The following is a 14,500-nucleotide window of genomic DNA, read 5'->3' as shown; positions in this document are numbered from 1 at the left end:
TGTATTTATTGAGCGCTTACTGTGTGCAGAGCACTGTACTAAGTGCTTGGGAGGTTACAATACAACAACAGATGGACACATTCCCTGACCCCAGGTTACACAGCCTTGTATTCCTGGGGTATAGATTAGTGGTCCACTAGCATTGGTTGGAGAAGCAGTATGGCTTAGTGGCAAAAGCATGGGCTTGGGAGTTAGAGGTCGTGGGTTCTAATCCTGACTCTTCCACCTGCCTGCCGTGTGATTTTGGGCAAGTCACTTAACTTCTCTGTGCCTCAGTTACCTCATCTGTAAAATGGGGGTTAAGACTGTGAGCCCCATGTGGGACAACCCGATTACCTTGTATCTACCCCAGCCGCTTAGAACAGTGCTTGGCACATAGCACTTACCAAATACCATTACTGTGATTATTATTGAAGGAAGGTAGACTGAATCATGCAAACTACCAGCTGCATTCATTCTACAGTACCCATCTAGTCTGTCCCACTCTAGACTGTAAGCTCCTTGTGGGCAGAGAATGAGTCTACCAACTCTGTGGTAGTGTACTTTCTCAAGTGTATGTTCAGTACTCTGCCCACAGTAAGTGCTCAAAATATACCATTGATTGACTGATAGTCCCTAGGGTTCATCAGAGGGCTGTGAGGGAAAGAGACTCTTCTCAGCAAGTACTACCTTTTTGTTCCAGCACTTCCATGAGGAACTTGCACTGCAGATGGTGGTCAGCACTGGCATGGTGAGAGAAAACGTCTTCAAGTATGCCTGGTTCTTCTTTGAGCTTTTGGTAAGATATATATACAGTTCAGTAACCTCCTCGGGTTATTGGGATATTAAATACATTTGGAAAAAGGACTCGACACATTTGCGACCTCCTAGTCACTAAAGAAACCTATAATGCATCAACAGGTCGCCCCCAAATGTTATTCTGCTTTTGTGTCCGGGGTATGGAGAAATGTTCCGAGGGGATGTTAATTGTGGCAGTAAACTTATAAGTGCCAAAATGGATGGTTGGAGCCCTCTGGACAAAGCAGATGGACAAATTTACTCCCTTCTCTGGTGCCCTGTTTTTTGCACTGGTTCCTTCCCACCACGTTGATATCATCTTTGCATCACTGTGTGTCTGGGTCAACTTCAGTTAGAGAACATCCACAACATGTATTCTTTCTGTTACGTTCAGATAGATATTTCCCTCTAAGCGTTAATGCATTTGAAGGGCAAGTTGATTCCTCGGCACGTGAAAGGATGACATCCCCTCTTAGTCTGGAAAAGAGACGGAGGTGGCTGTAGACCAGAAGGATTTTGGAAGCTCTTGCCTTCAAACACCTCTCTTGACATCGATTTGCTCGAAAATTATCATAGGACCAAAAGGTCTGCATCTTTCAGTGAGTTTCAGATGGTTATAGGCAATCGTTCTCTCTTGTGCTGGGAGAGGCTGGCTGTCATCCTCCCAGCTTGATTTCCCTGGCAATATGGATCCACAGCTAATGCAGGTCGAGAGGATGAGCAGTACCCAAAAGGACAATCCTAAAGGCCCCTACGGCTAGGAATTGGGTGTAAGCAGTGTCCACGTCACCATTCACCCCACCTTGCTGAGGCAACCAACTGTCATTGCCTAAGTATTACCATGCTGGATGCTTTCTACTTTTTAGGTTAGGTTAATACTATAGTGTGGTAGCTTGGAAGAGAATGAAAGTCACCCTCCCCACTCCTGCCACCAATGGTCTAATTGGTGAGACCCTCTGGTGTTGAAGCCCCAGTACTATTGAATTGATCTTCTTGTCATTACAGACCAACACCAGTCCTTGGACATTTCTCATACTTCTTGATGAATAAATTGTTTTGGTTCTAGAGACAGCAGGCTCAAGCCTCAGGGGCCCAGAAGTAAATTACTGTCCCAGCCTAACCCTTCTCTCATCAGACTGTTTTATTCTGCATCAACTAAAGCTTCCAGGTGGCCTTGCCAGAGTAGACTCCCGACAGACCAGTGTGGAAGACAAATGGTCACTTCTCCTTCTTCCCTTCCTCCCCAATTCCCACACCCCTCTATTGTCCAAGCAAGAAGCAAACAGATGTGCCAGATGGTTGTTGCTATGAAGGAGACAGAATTTACAACAGCTGTCAACCTGAGGTGTTATTTGGAGAGAAGCCAGAAGTTGTCTGTGTTCTGCATTATTTATTTGGCTGTTGGTCAGCCTTCTTCCTTAGACAAAAGATGAACACAATTGTATTCTGTTAGTCATCACACTGTATTGGACACTGCGATCTCCCACCGAGAAGTTGAATTGGGACCTCCCATTTGGAGTGGATTGGCTCACAAGACAAGAAGACACTGGCCTGGGCCGTCTCTTCTAAGACAATGTCTTTGTGCACCCTGAAGACTGTTTCCATAGGGAGAGAACTGGAGAGAGTGCTCTCTGGCCTTGTTTGCCACAGCCTCTTTCTCTTCTCTAGGCTAGCTCTGCCCAGCAGTAAGGTAGGCAGTAAGGGACACATGTATGTCATGTTCCTGGGACAACATTCATAGAGAGCAAGGCCAAAAGAATTCTTTAAAAGCTGCAGCTTTTTCATTCATTAAATAGTATTTACTGAGCGCTTACTATGTGCAGAGCACTGTACTAAGCACTTGGAATGTACAATTCGGCAACAGATAGAGACAATCCCTGCCCATTGATGGGCTTACAGTCTAATCGGGGGACACAGACAGACAAAAACAATAGCAATAAATAGAATCAAAGGGATGTATATCTCATTAACAAAATAAATAGGGTAATAAAAATATATACAAATGAGCAGACGAGCACAGTGCTGAGAGGAGGGGAAAGGAATTAATCAGGTCAGATACAGTACCCTTCACGGTCTCAGGAAGAGGGGGAAGAGGGATAATAATGTTGGTATTTGTTAAGGGCTTAATAGGTGCAAAGCACTGTTCTAAGCGCTGGGGGAGATACAGGGTAATCAGGTTGTCCCACGTGGGGCTCACAGTCTTCATCCCCATTTTCCAGATCGGGTAACTGAGGCCCAGAGAAGTGAAGTGACTTGCCCACAGTCACACAGCTGCCAAGGGGCAGAGCCGGAATTCGAACCCATGACCTCTGACTCCCAAGCCCGGGTTCTTTCCACTAAGCCATGCTGCTTCTCTTTTTTAGAAGGTGTAGATGCTCTCTTTAATAATAATAGTTGTGGTATTTGTTAAGGACTTACTATGTGCCAAGCCCTTTTTTATGGTGTTTGTTAAACGCTTACTATATGCCAGGCACTCTTCTAAGCGCTGGGGTAGATACAAGATAATCTTGAATCACGGCTTCAACTACCATCTCTACGCAGATGACACACAGATCTACATCTCCGCCCCTGTCCTCTCCCCCTCCCTTCAGGCTCGCATCTCCTCCTGCCTCCAGGACATCTCCACCTGGATGTCTGCCCGCCACCTAAAACTCAACATGACCAAAACTGAGCTCCTCATCTTCCCTCCCAAGCCCGGTCCTCTCCCAGACTTCCCTATCACCGTGGATGGTACGACCATCCTTCCCGTCTCTCAGGCCCGCGACCTCGGTGTCATCTTTGACTCGTCTCTCTCGTTCACCCCACACATCTGATCCGTTACCAAGACCTGCCGGTCTCACCTTTACAATATCGCCAAGATCCGCCCTTTCCTCTCCACCCAAACGGCTACCTTACTGCTACGGGCTCTCGTAATATCCCAGCTAGACTAGTGTATCAGCCTTCTCTCTGATCTCCCTTCCTCCTCTCTCGCCCCGCTCCAGTCTATTCTTCACTCCGCTGCCCGGCTCATCTTCCTGCAGAAACGCTCTGGGCATGTCACTCCCCTTCTTAAAAACCTCCAGTGGTTGCCTATCAACCTCCACACAAAACAAAAACTTCTCACTCTAGGCTTCAAGGTTCTCCATCACCTTGCCACTTCCTACCTCTCCTCCCTTCTCTCTTTCTACCGCCCACCCCGCACGCTCCACTCCTCTGCCGCCCACCTCCTCACCGTCCCTCGGTCTCGCCTATCCCGCAGTCGACCCATGGGCCACGTCCTCCCACGGTCCTGGAATGCCCTTCCTCCTCACCTCCGCCATACGAATTCTCTTCCCCTCTTCAAATCCCTACTTAAAGCTCACCTCTGCCAGGAGGCCTTCCCAGACTGAGCTGCCCCCTTTTCCCTCTGCTCCCTCTACCCCCCCGCCCACCTCTTGGCAGCTAAGCCCTCTTCTCCCCCCTTTCCCTTTCCCTCTGCTCCTCCCCCTCTCCCATCCCATCCCCTCAGCACTGTACTCGTCCGCTCAACTGTATATATCTTCATCACCCTATTTATTTTGTTTAATGAGATGTACATCACCCTGATTCTATTTATTTGCCATTGTTTTAATGAGATGTTCTTCCCCTTGACTCTATTTATTGCCATTGTTCTTGTCTGCCCGTCTCCCCCGATTAGACTGTAAGCCCGTCAAAGGGCAGGGACTATCTCTATCTGTTGCCGATTTGTACATTCCAAGCGCTTAGTACAGTGCTCTGCACATAGTAAGCGCTCAATAAATACTATTGATTGAATGAATGAAGATAATCAGGTTGGACATGGTCCATGGCCCACCTGGGGCTCAAGTCTTAATCCCCGTTTTCCAGATGAGGGAACTGAGACCCAGAGAAGTGAAGTGACTTGCCCCAGAGCACACAGCAGACAAGTGGCGGAGCAAGGATTAGAACCCAGGTCTTCTGACTCCCAGACCTGCCTGTGCTCTCTTATGAGGCCATACTGCTTCTCGTTGCCCCCTCCCCCTCCTCCCTCCTACGTCTTTCTCTTCTTTTAACTCTTGTCACTCTGCCTCAGTAAAGCATTCTAGCACAGCATTCCCAGAAACAGAAGTCCTATAGGAATGCATCAAGAGCCCTGGGAATGGGAGCTTTCCCACACTGCTTCCTCACCTTCTTTTTCCCTAACGCAGATCTGGATAGGGCCACTTCTAGGCAAGTAGGGGTGGCTCAACCTCTGGGGCTATGTCTTTCCCAGCGACTCTGCCAACCGAATTGCAGCATTTTAATGATGATGATTTCATGGTTTAGGCACCTCACCATAAGGAACCTCCAGAAACCACCAACTCATTTCACATCATCCCATCTTCACATGGCGATAGCTTTTGGCTAGTCAGTCGTTCAGGCAATCTTACTTATAATAAACCCCATTGTGTGCAGATTACTGAACTAGGCCTTGGAGCTAGGCCCCGTGGGACATTATAAAGGAAGAACAAGACTACCCTGTCCTCAAGATGCCTATAATCTAATGGGGAAACTGGGGAAAATACAGATATTAATAAGCATAAATGACCAAAATGACCAATAAATGAAACAAACCACTACATTTGTTCCAAATCAGGGTCCAGGGTCATACTCATCCTCGTCACCCTCGAACTAGATTTTTTTCACATCTGATTTTCTCCAGAAATCTAGGCCAATATGGTCCGGTAGTCCCGCAGCAGCAAGATGACAAGAGAATGCTTTACATCCAGAACACCCCGACTGGTACAGCATCAGTCTCAGTGATCGACAGAAAGTTCCGAAAAAGAAAATAAAGTCTAGTGCTAAAGAACACGCCTTTGTCCGATTTCCCACCTCTTGGCCCACATTCCCTCTGGCAGTAGTATGTCATTGGTATAGCAGTTGATGGCTTCATGATCTAGCTTTGTGCTTGGTCTCCTGAAGGTGAAGAGCATGGCCCAGTATGTCCAGAATGTGGATAAACGAGAAAATCTTCGGAGAACTCGCTTTTCAGATCGTTTCAAAGATGACATCACCACCATCGTTAATGTGGTCACCTCGGAGATAGCAGCTCTTTTAGTAAAGCCCCAGAAGGTAGGAGATTCAAGTGATCCTGAAGACTACCATGTTGGTTATTAAGATTGTGTATAGTGCAAAGTGTACTGATTTCAGCCCTGTTTGTTATTTCTCAAAACCACTCTGAGAGGCAAGAGAATAGTTGTACTGTCTCCCCATTTTTCGAATGAGAAAATCGAAACCCTAAGAGTTGATTGATGAAGGCAAGGTCACACAGCCAGTTAGTATTAGGGCCAGGATTATAAGTCAGAGTCCCTGAGTTTTTGGCCTATTACCCCATTTGCGGCATAAGAAGGTGAATACGTGATTAGTATTGACAAGTGGTTCCTATTGATGATTGAAACAGTATAGCTAATGATTGTGCTTTTTTTGAAACCTAGTTGTTTATTTACAGCAATTGTGAAGTCTCTATTTGGCTGGCTGACCAGCTGGCAGACTATGCTTGAACCCACAAACTGCCGCATCATGACAAGAGGAAAATATTTTATAGCGATCCTTTCATAAGGATCAGAGGAGATTGATTTATCTTCCCAACCATAAAGGACATAAACATGAAAAAGTGAATCACCGATGGCCCCAGTGTGCTGTAAAACCACTCATGAACCCGAGAGGCAGGAGGCATTAAAAATTTCCTCCGTCTTGCTTCATGTAGGAGTTCTGTCACTCACCCATGGCCCTGACCTCTGCTTTACTGGGAAAATCAGCAAATGGGGGAACAGAATTCTTCGAATCCAATCGACTTTTTTTTTCCTGTTGTACTATACTATAACCTTCTTAGCCTTCTGCTCACCCTTCCCCCACCCTAAATACAAAATTGAAATACCTCCAACGAAAAGATTAGGTTTTGCCCTGAAATGAAGAACCCTCAAATGAGTTCATAAATATCGAGTTGCTTGCTACTGGGTTGTAATATATGGCTTGTTTCATTCTGTGATTAATCTCTGTATCCAGCCATCTCATATCCCTTTGCTAAATATTAATGCCTTCCTTGAAACAACTGATGCCACACTTGGCTAAATCGGAGTATTGACTTTTGAGTCATCCCTTTCTTGCTGGGCTATCAAACCATTGTATCCGATTTCACTCTGATCCTCAGACCATGACTGAGAGGGAGCTAACAGGCAAGTGTTCTTTGCCCCTTTTTTGGAGATGGAGGAATGGCGGTCTATAGAGGGCATTTGCCCAGCTGAAGGTCAGCTCTAGAGTGAATAAAAGCCAGCAGTAAGACTCAGATGTCTGATTTCCCCAAGAAGTGATTGATCCACTCGATGCTGTAGTAATTTAAATGATGACTATTCTCATTTCTATGTTTTACTTCGAAGGAAAATGAACAAGCTGAAAAGATCAACATCAGTCTGGCTTTCTTCCTGTATGATCTTCTTTCTCTCATGGATCGTGGCTTTGTGTTCAACCTCATTAAACATTACTGTAATCAGGTAAATGTTATTTCGGGCAGCAGTTCATTCCATCCCAGCATCCCAACTGTCTTATCATTTGCTCAATGGTTGGTTGTTTTTAGTAATATTGATCTGTTTAGTTGCAAACGAGAAGAGAACATAAGTACCACAAGGTCTAGGCTGATGCGTAGCCCACTGTTTACCTCTGATTGCTTTGAATTACTTGCAGTATACCCCCATGGTAGAGTGCATGGGACTCCAGTTAAACAGCATGGTGAATTCTTTCTACCCCTCTGCATCTTTCATTCAATAGTATTTATTGAGTGCTTACTATGTGCAGAGCACTGTACTAAGTGCTTGGAATGTACAATTCAGCAACAGAGAGAGACATCTGTTGCATCTTGCATCTTGTACAAGGAGCAGCAATCAACAAGTCCACTGAAAATTTTACAGCTCACCTGGCTGGAGTTGCATGAATATAACTCTCTGTCTCAGACAAGTGGCTGGAGAAGTCAACACAATTCTTCTTTTTCCCATTAATTGGGGAAACTAATTGGGTGATTCGGAAAGTGAAGGGTTGTGACCTGAATTACCCGGGTGATTGTGGTTGTCAGGCCTGGCTTAGAGAGAGGAAGCTACAGAAATAAATCATGGTGAAAAACTTTCTCTGGGCAGCCAAATAAAGCAAGGAAGGGTTTTTAACCTAGATGACCAACCAGGGGATTCGCCTCATTTCCAGACCAAAATGCAACAGAAATTTGACTAGATGGATGATTTTTTTTAAACACCAGATTGGATTTTATAATGTAGTAATGGCTCTTGGAGAGGAACCCTTGCCAGAGGACCAATTGAAAAAGATTGAATGTGAAAAAGACAACAGAACTGCAGAGGTGAAATGTGTTTGGACAGTGGTTCCTATCCCCACATCAATCCTCTGCCCCAGAGTTCTGCCAGATTTTGGAGCATGCACCCAAGAGGGAGAATGAAATGTTGCTAGTGTGCTGTGTGAGATCACTTATGAACACTCGGGATCCCCTCATATCAATGTTATTTCAATTGCAATTCTGAAATTTGAAGAATAACCTTTGGGACTCAATAGAGTTCAAATCCCGGCTCTGCCACTTGTCAGCTGTGTGACTGTGGGCAAGTCACTTCACTTCTCAGTGCCTCAGTGATCTCATCTGTAAAATGGGGATTAACTGTGAGCCTCACGTGGGACAACCTGATTACCCTGTATCTACTCCAGCGCTTAAAACAGTGTTTGGCACATAGTAAGCGCTTAACAAATACCAACATTATTAATAGAGGGAATTTGAGGGAGAAATCTTTCAAAAGGCTACCTTTGGACCAATTTTTGCTTCTCACCAGTTGGATGTTTTTATTTTCTTTCTTTGGGGATTTTTTTTTTCTCTGTTTGATGGGAGTCACAACTGAAAATGGAAAGGAAAATAAGTTCCCCTAGATCGGTGGGAGGAACAACTGTTTGAGATGGAGGGCTCCTTAACCAGTTTTACTAAGTCACTGAGGGCTGTTCACTACTATTTCATGTTAATTTGTAAAGAGGTGCTGGGTGCTGAAAAGCAGCACTTTTCCCATACCTGGTCAAATTTTTCCCAGCTGTATTGCTCAGAGAGGAGGGCCATGACAGGGGCAGTTTGAGAGGAACAAGAGGCTGGATTTCTGCCTGTCTTGGCTCGTCTCTGAGCCTGTCGGCGGCTCCGTCGCCTCTCCAGTCAGCCGTCTCTGCCTGTTGCGGCTCCCAGAACTCTGCTCAAAGCGGTGCCAGGGCCAACCCACTTTATTGGCCTGAGTGGACGCTGGAGTGAATCAATTCTCAGGCTGGATGCAGCCTGAGGGCTATACTTTGCCTACCCTGGACTAGACTCTCAGATGCAGCCTGTGCCCCGTATCATTTATGTGTTATGTCCATTGACTTCACTGCACCCCTCCAGTTGAGTCAAACGAATGGACTGCCTCAGAATGAAATCTTTGAATTTTTTTGTTGTGAGATGTTGGGGCAGGAGGGGGGAAGAGGAGAGAGAGATTCCTTTGAAATCTCTTTAACCTTTTCTTCTTTTTCTCTCTTTTTAATGACGCTCTCCCCCAATCTGACCTTTATGCACAATCTTTGGCATTTTTCACATGGAATGCATATTTTCCTAAGCCCTTTGATTCTGCCAGCCAGAGAATCTGTTTTTAAATTTACCAATGGGGCCTTTAATTAGAAACCACAAAAGAATAGTTGCAGTTTTAAAGCGATCAAGTAATATTACCCTGTCGTTTTGTGAAGCCTGGTGTGGGGTCGGCTTCTTTCATTTAGTTTCTCAGACACAGTGGGGTTTTTGTAAAATTAATTATATTATGTTACAGTGATAAAATACCTCAAGATTATTTTCCAGACAGGTTTGCCATGAAATAGCTTTCTCTGGCATTTTGTCAAACTGAAATTGTTAAAGGGAGCAGTTCACAAATGGAAAGTTGCTAAGCTTCAGTGCTAGATTTCCATTAATTGCCAGTTCTAGGTTTTGGTGTTTTGTTTTGTTTTTTCTTTTATGAAGTTGACTGCGTTGATTTTCTGTGGGTTAAAACGCAATCTCCATTCCCTGGTCACCAAAGTTTCTTTCCTTTTTTTTTTTTCATTTTTCCTCTCAGCTGTCGGCCAAACTTAATACCCTCCCTACCCTGATTTCCATGAGGCTGGAGTTCCTGCGAATCCTCTGCAGCCATGAACATTACCTGAATCTGAATCTCTTCTTCATGACCTCAGACACTGCGCCAGCATCCCCCTGTCCCTCCATCTCATCCCAGGTAGCTCTCTGCGGTAGTATACCTTTTGGTAAGATATGTATTTATAGGGTTGTTTCAGCTGTTGCGTTGAGCTTCTTGTACCAGGTTAATTTAGAATTATCAGATGTTAAATTTTGGGCCTACCCAAACTCTCTGGCTCTTGAAGATCTGGAAACCCATTGAAAAGGCACTTTTTCTGCCATTTTTACAGAGGGGAGGGGGCTTGTGCCTGGACAGTAGCTCAGATCAACAGGCATTGATTGGGCCACCTGTCCGGGTTCCCTGAAAATGCAAAAAAGGTTAAGTGAGAAAGACCCAGGGTTCTTAGGTCTGTCTGCTTTTTCTTCTTTCCCTGTTTCTACAGGGCCAGAATCCTAAGTGTATGACTATTCTCTAAGGCCATGGCTGTGGCTTGAGAATCCTCCTCCTCTGTCCTCTCTTTTGTCAAAAAACAGTGGTGAGTCCCATCGGATCAGCAGATAGCCCAGAGCAGCAGCAGCAACCAGTATTTCTCAGTGTTGGGAGTGAATACCAAGCTTCTTTATAGTTCTTGCATTGCTGTTTATTGGCCCAAAGTTGGAAGGCTTGTTTCTCTCCCCCTGCCTCCTCGGCCCCCCAAAAAAATAAAACACATTCATCAACTGGAAACTCAATCCAGTCATTCAGACTAGATCCCATGAGCCAAACCTGAGCTGGTGGCAGTCCTGCCAATGATTGGGTTACATCTTGCTTTTAGGCCGTAGTATCGGTTTTCTTTCCTTCTGTCAGCTTTGTGCTCAGCGTAGAGCCTATGCACCCCTGTTGTTCAGAAGTTCTGCCAGCTGATAGCTTTTTGAAGTTCTTCCTACACACAACTCCCGTGGACACCAGTGGGATGAACCCCGCCGTGTGAAGGCAGCAGGCTTCAGTTTAAATGTGGACATGTGGACTTATTCTGTTCTGTTTGGAGACCAGCTCTCTTCAAGAGTTTGGCTCCTATGACAGAATTGGGGCTATAGGAGAAATTGCCAAGAATTCCTATGCCCTGCGGCCTCAGGAGATCATTTAATGGGTGATCAGCCCAGTGAAACTCACATAAGCTACCCTCAGACAAAGGGATCCTTTGAGTAGTTTGTGTTGTCTTTGACTTCTATAGGAAGATATAGGCCTTTGTGAACCATGGCCATTTAGGGAAATTTTCTCAGATGTAGGGATGGAAATGCTTGCAGCTTTCCTTCCCTCATCCAAATGTATGCCTTCAGTCACGACCTCAGCCTTCAGTTGATTTCAGTGGGCTGTCTCTCCCTCTCCCATTTTGGCCCCCCCCTTTTTTGCATAGCTCATTAAAATTTCACATACATTTCTGTAGAATTCAAGTTCCTGCTCCAGTTTCCAAGACCAGAAGATTGCCAGCATGTTTGACCTTTCACCGGACTTTCGCCAGCAGCATTTTCTGACGGGGCTTCTCTTTACTGAATTGACTGCTGCCCTTGATGCTGAGGGGGAAGGGTACGTTTCTGTTTTTTAAAAAAGGCAAAAAAAAAGAGGCACTTGGGTTAAATATGTGGCCTGACATCTCATTTTTGGAACTGAACTATCACATTACAGACTAAGAGCAGCGACCTCACATTCAGAAGAACTGGTGCCAAGAGAGCAAGATGACAGTGATCTTGAAGCTGAGGTTTCTGTGTATAAGCTTAGGGGGCAACAAGAAGACTTTTGCTACAGTCTTCTTCCAGTAGAATCTGAATCTCCATTAGCAAGATGGTATGGAGAGCCTTGCCTAACTGCTGTTTGAGGTATCCAGCCTCTGATCACACAGATTGATTCCGGCATTGGATTTTCAGCACTAAAAAATTCCTCCATATTTTTATCTGACGTAAAAGTCTGTGTTGTCCTGCTGTAGCAACCCAGCCTGTCTCTGAAGCAAGGTCCAAGGCTTCCTAGGAGAAAAAGTAACACTGGAACCATCACACCCCCACCAATCCATAGCTCCTCCTTGTAGTCCAACCAACCCTGAATCCTCTCTCAAGCCACTTTTTAAAGCGGCTTTTGCTGATAATCTTCAAGGTTGATATTAGGTCAGTGGCATCTAGGCAGAGTGCAGACATCTGTTTCTGTTGAAGCAGGATTCTCTCCCTTAAAAAAAAAAACTGTGGGTGTTCTATTGTTAGCAACCAGAGTTCACGCTGTCCTAACATCTGATAAGGGAGCTACATACTTCAAACACACACCCCCTCCACCAACACCACAGTAGGTAACTAATTAAAAGGATCTCTGCTTACTGCAGCAATAATCTCAGGTTACTTTACTGCAACTCATTTCCTTGGAAATCATTAAAAAGCCTGTCCCCTTGTAATAGTGTAGAATAAGATTCTTTTTCTTTTTGATCACCTTGTTAGGCTTAACCCTTGCTTTTTTGCTAGCAAGGCAGCAATGGCCTTGCCAGTGCCAGACCATCATGCTGAAAGGGTTCAACACACTTGACCCCTTTACTCGAAGTCACAAGCTGAGCCCCACTGTAGCTCCAGTTTTGTGTGGGCACAAATTCCCACACACAATATAGGTGAATAAGGAACACTCAAGTACAGTCAAAGGGTGCACTGAAATTCTCAAGTGGAATTTAGGAAATGCAGTCAAATTTCATTTTTTTCAAGTGCGATTTGGCTTCAAAAGTGACGGGCAGCAGCTTTCCAGGGAAAGGCAAATGACCAAAGCAGGCCCAACTCCTGGCCAGTAGATTTCAGTCCCGGTTACCTTCTGGATTCGGCAGACTAGGGACATTTTTTGGAACCCTTGTGCCATGCCTCTGTCTTTCGTTTTCGGTCACTGTTTCAGCTAGAAAGTTTTTGATTGTGTCAAACACTGGCAAATACGTCTTTGTGCATTCATTTTCTCACATCACATCACTGTTCACCATCTCTCCGATCCATGGCCTATTTCGATAACACAGTGACCTTTTGTGTTGTGCCAATAGGATCAGTAAAGTACAGAGGAAAGCGATCAGTGCCATCCACAGCCTGTTGAGTTCTCATGACCTGGACCTACGCTGTATCAAACGAGAGGTGAAGGTCAAAATTGCAGTCCTATACCTCCCTTTGGTTGGTATCATTCTGGATGCCCTGCCACAGCTCTATGACTTCACAGGTAAAGAAGTTGTTTTTTCCTAGTTTGGCCTTGCTGGATGCCATTATTATGACTAAATAGCATTGCAGTACATGTGTGAATGAGATCATTTTAATTAACTGAAACACTGACTTGTTTGTGGGAATGTTCATCGGTGCCACAAAAGGGAGCTTCTTCTCTTTGTTTTACAACTATCTGAGGCCAATAGCTGCGGTTTTGTTTTTTGTGGAGTTTTTTTATGGTATTTGTTAAGCGCTTACTATGTGCCAGACACTGTACTAACTGCTAGGGTAGATACAAAGTAATCAGGTTGGACACAGTCTCTGTCCCATGGAAGGCTCACAGTCTTTGTCCCCATTTTACAGATGAGGTAACTGAGACACAGAAAAGCTAAGTGACTTGCCTAAGGTTACAGAGCAGACAAGTGACTTGCCTAAGGTTACACAGCAGGTAAGTGGTGGAGCCAGGATTAGAACCCTGGTCTTCTGACTCCCAGGCCCGTGCACTTCCCACCAGGCCACACTGCTTCTCAGCTTGCCAATGGACTTGAGAACTCGATCCTTGGGAAAAGGTTGTTGATTTAATCAGCATCTAAAAATCACAGCTTTTATACAAAGTGACTAATCCCAGCAAGAGGAGTCTATTCTTTTCCTCAAAGTGGGGGAGAGAGGGGTTATCATCAGGGTGGAGAAGGATATCCCGAGTGACCTTTCACACCTTCATTTGGAAATTAGGAGAAGGGGCCTAGGCGGGGCATCTCACACCTTCATTCGGAAATCAGGAGAAGAGGCCCCTTGGAGCCTAATTCAGATAGTTCTCCTGCCAGGTGGTTCATTTTGTACAGTGAAGCAGCTCTTTGGTGGAAAGAGCATAGGCCTGGGAGTCAGAGAACCTGGGTTCTAATCCCATCTCCACCACTTGTCTCCTGAGTGATCTTGAGCAAGTCACTTCACTTCTCTGTGCCTCAGTACCTCATCTGTAAAATGGAGACTGTGTCCAACCTGATTATCTTGTATCTACCCCAGTGCTTAGTATAGCGCATGGCACATAGTAAGTGCATAACAAATACCACAATTATTATTCCTTTTTAGGTAAATGACTAGAGTTACTTCAGGTGTTCCCAGCTACTTCTCTTAGAGCAGCCAGTACTGTCAGAATCGTCTCCTGAATAAAGGGGAGATCCTCCTGGTAGAAATAGCACAGGCCTAGGAGTTAGAAGATTTGGGTTTTCATCCTGGCTCCACCATTTGGCTGCTGTGTGACCTTGGGAAAACACTAAACTTCTCTGGGCATCGGTTTCCTCATCTGTAAGATGGGGATTGAATACCTATTCTCATCTCTCTTAGACTGTGAGCCCCATGTGGGGCAGGGACTGTGTCCAACCT

At 45.2% G+C, this 14,500-nt stretch overlaps 1 protein-coding gene across 5 annotated transcripts in view; it reads left to right on the top strand.

The window, feature by feature from the left end:
- Positions 1-14,500, top strand: part of DOCK8 (dedicator of cytokinesis 8) — a 194,247-nt gene that overhangs the window by 129,593 nt on the left and 50,154 nt on the right. For all 5 annotated transcript variants that reach the window (XM_029055093.2, XM_029055091.1, XM_029055090.1 and 2 more), the window contains 6 exons: positions 683-778; positions 5,695-5,844; positions 7,149-7,262; positions 9,876-10,031; positions 11,359-11,498; positions 12,967-13,136. In XM_029055093.2, the coding sequence (XP_028910926.1) occupies positions 683-778; positions 5,695-5,844; positions 7,149-7,262; positions 9,876-10,031; positions 11,359-11,498; positions 12,967-13,136 (826 nt within the window). The remainder of the gene's footprint in view (positions 1-682; positions 779-5,694; positions 5,845-7,148; positions 7,263-9,875; positions 10,032-11,358; positions 11,499-12,966; positions 13,137-14,500) is intronic.

This window comes from Ornithorhynchus anatinus, chromosome X5, assembly GCF_004115215.2.
Source record: "Ornithorhynchus anatinus isolate Pmale09 chromosome X5, mOrnAna1.pri.v4, whole genome shotgun sequence".
In the NCBI taxonomy this organism is placed as follows: Eukaryota; Metazoa; Chordata; class Mammalia; order Monotremata; family Ornithorhynchidae; genus Ornithorhynchus; species Ornithorhynchus anatinus.
The sequence above is the reverse complement of the archived record's forward strand: the minus strand, read 5'-3'. Positions and strand labels throughout refer to the sequence as shown.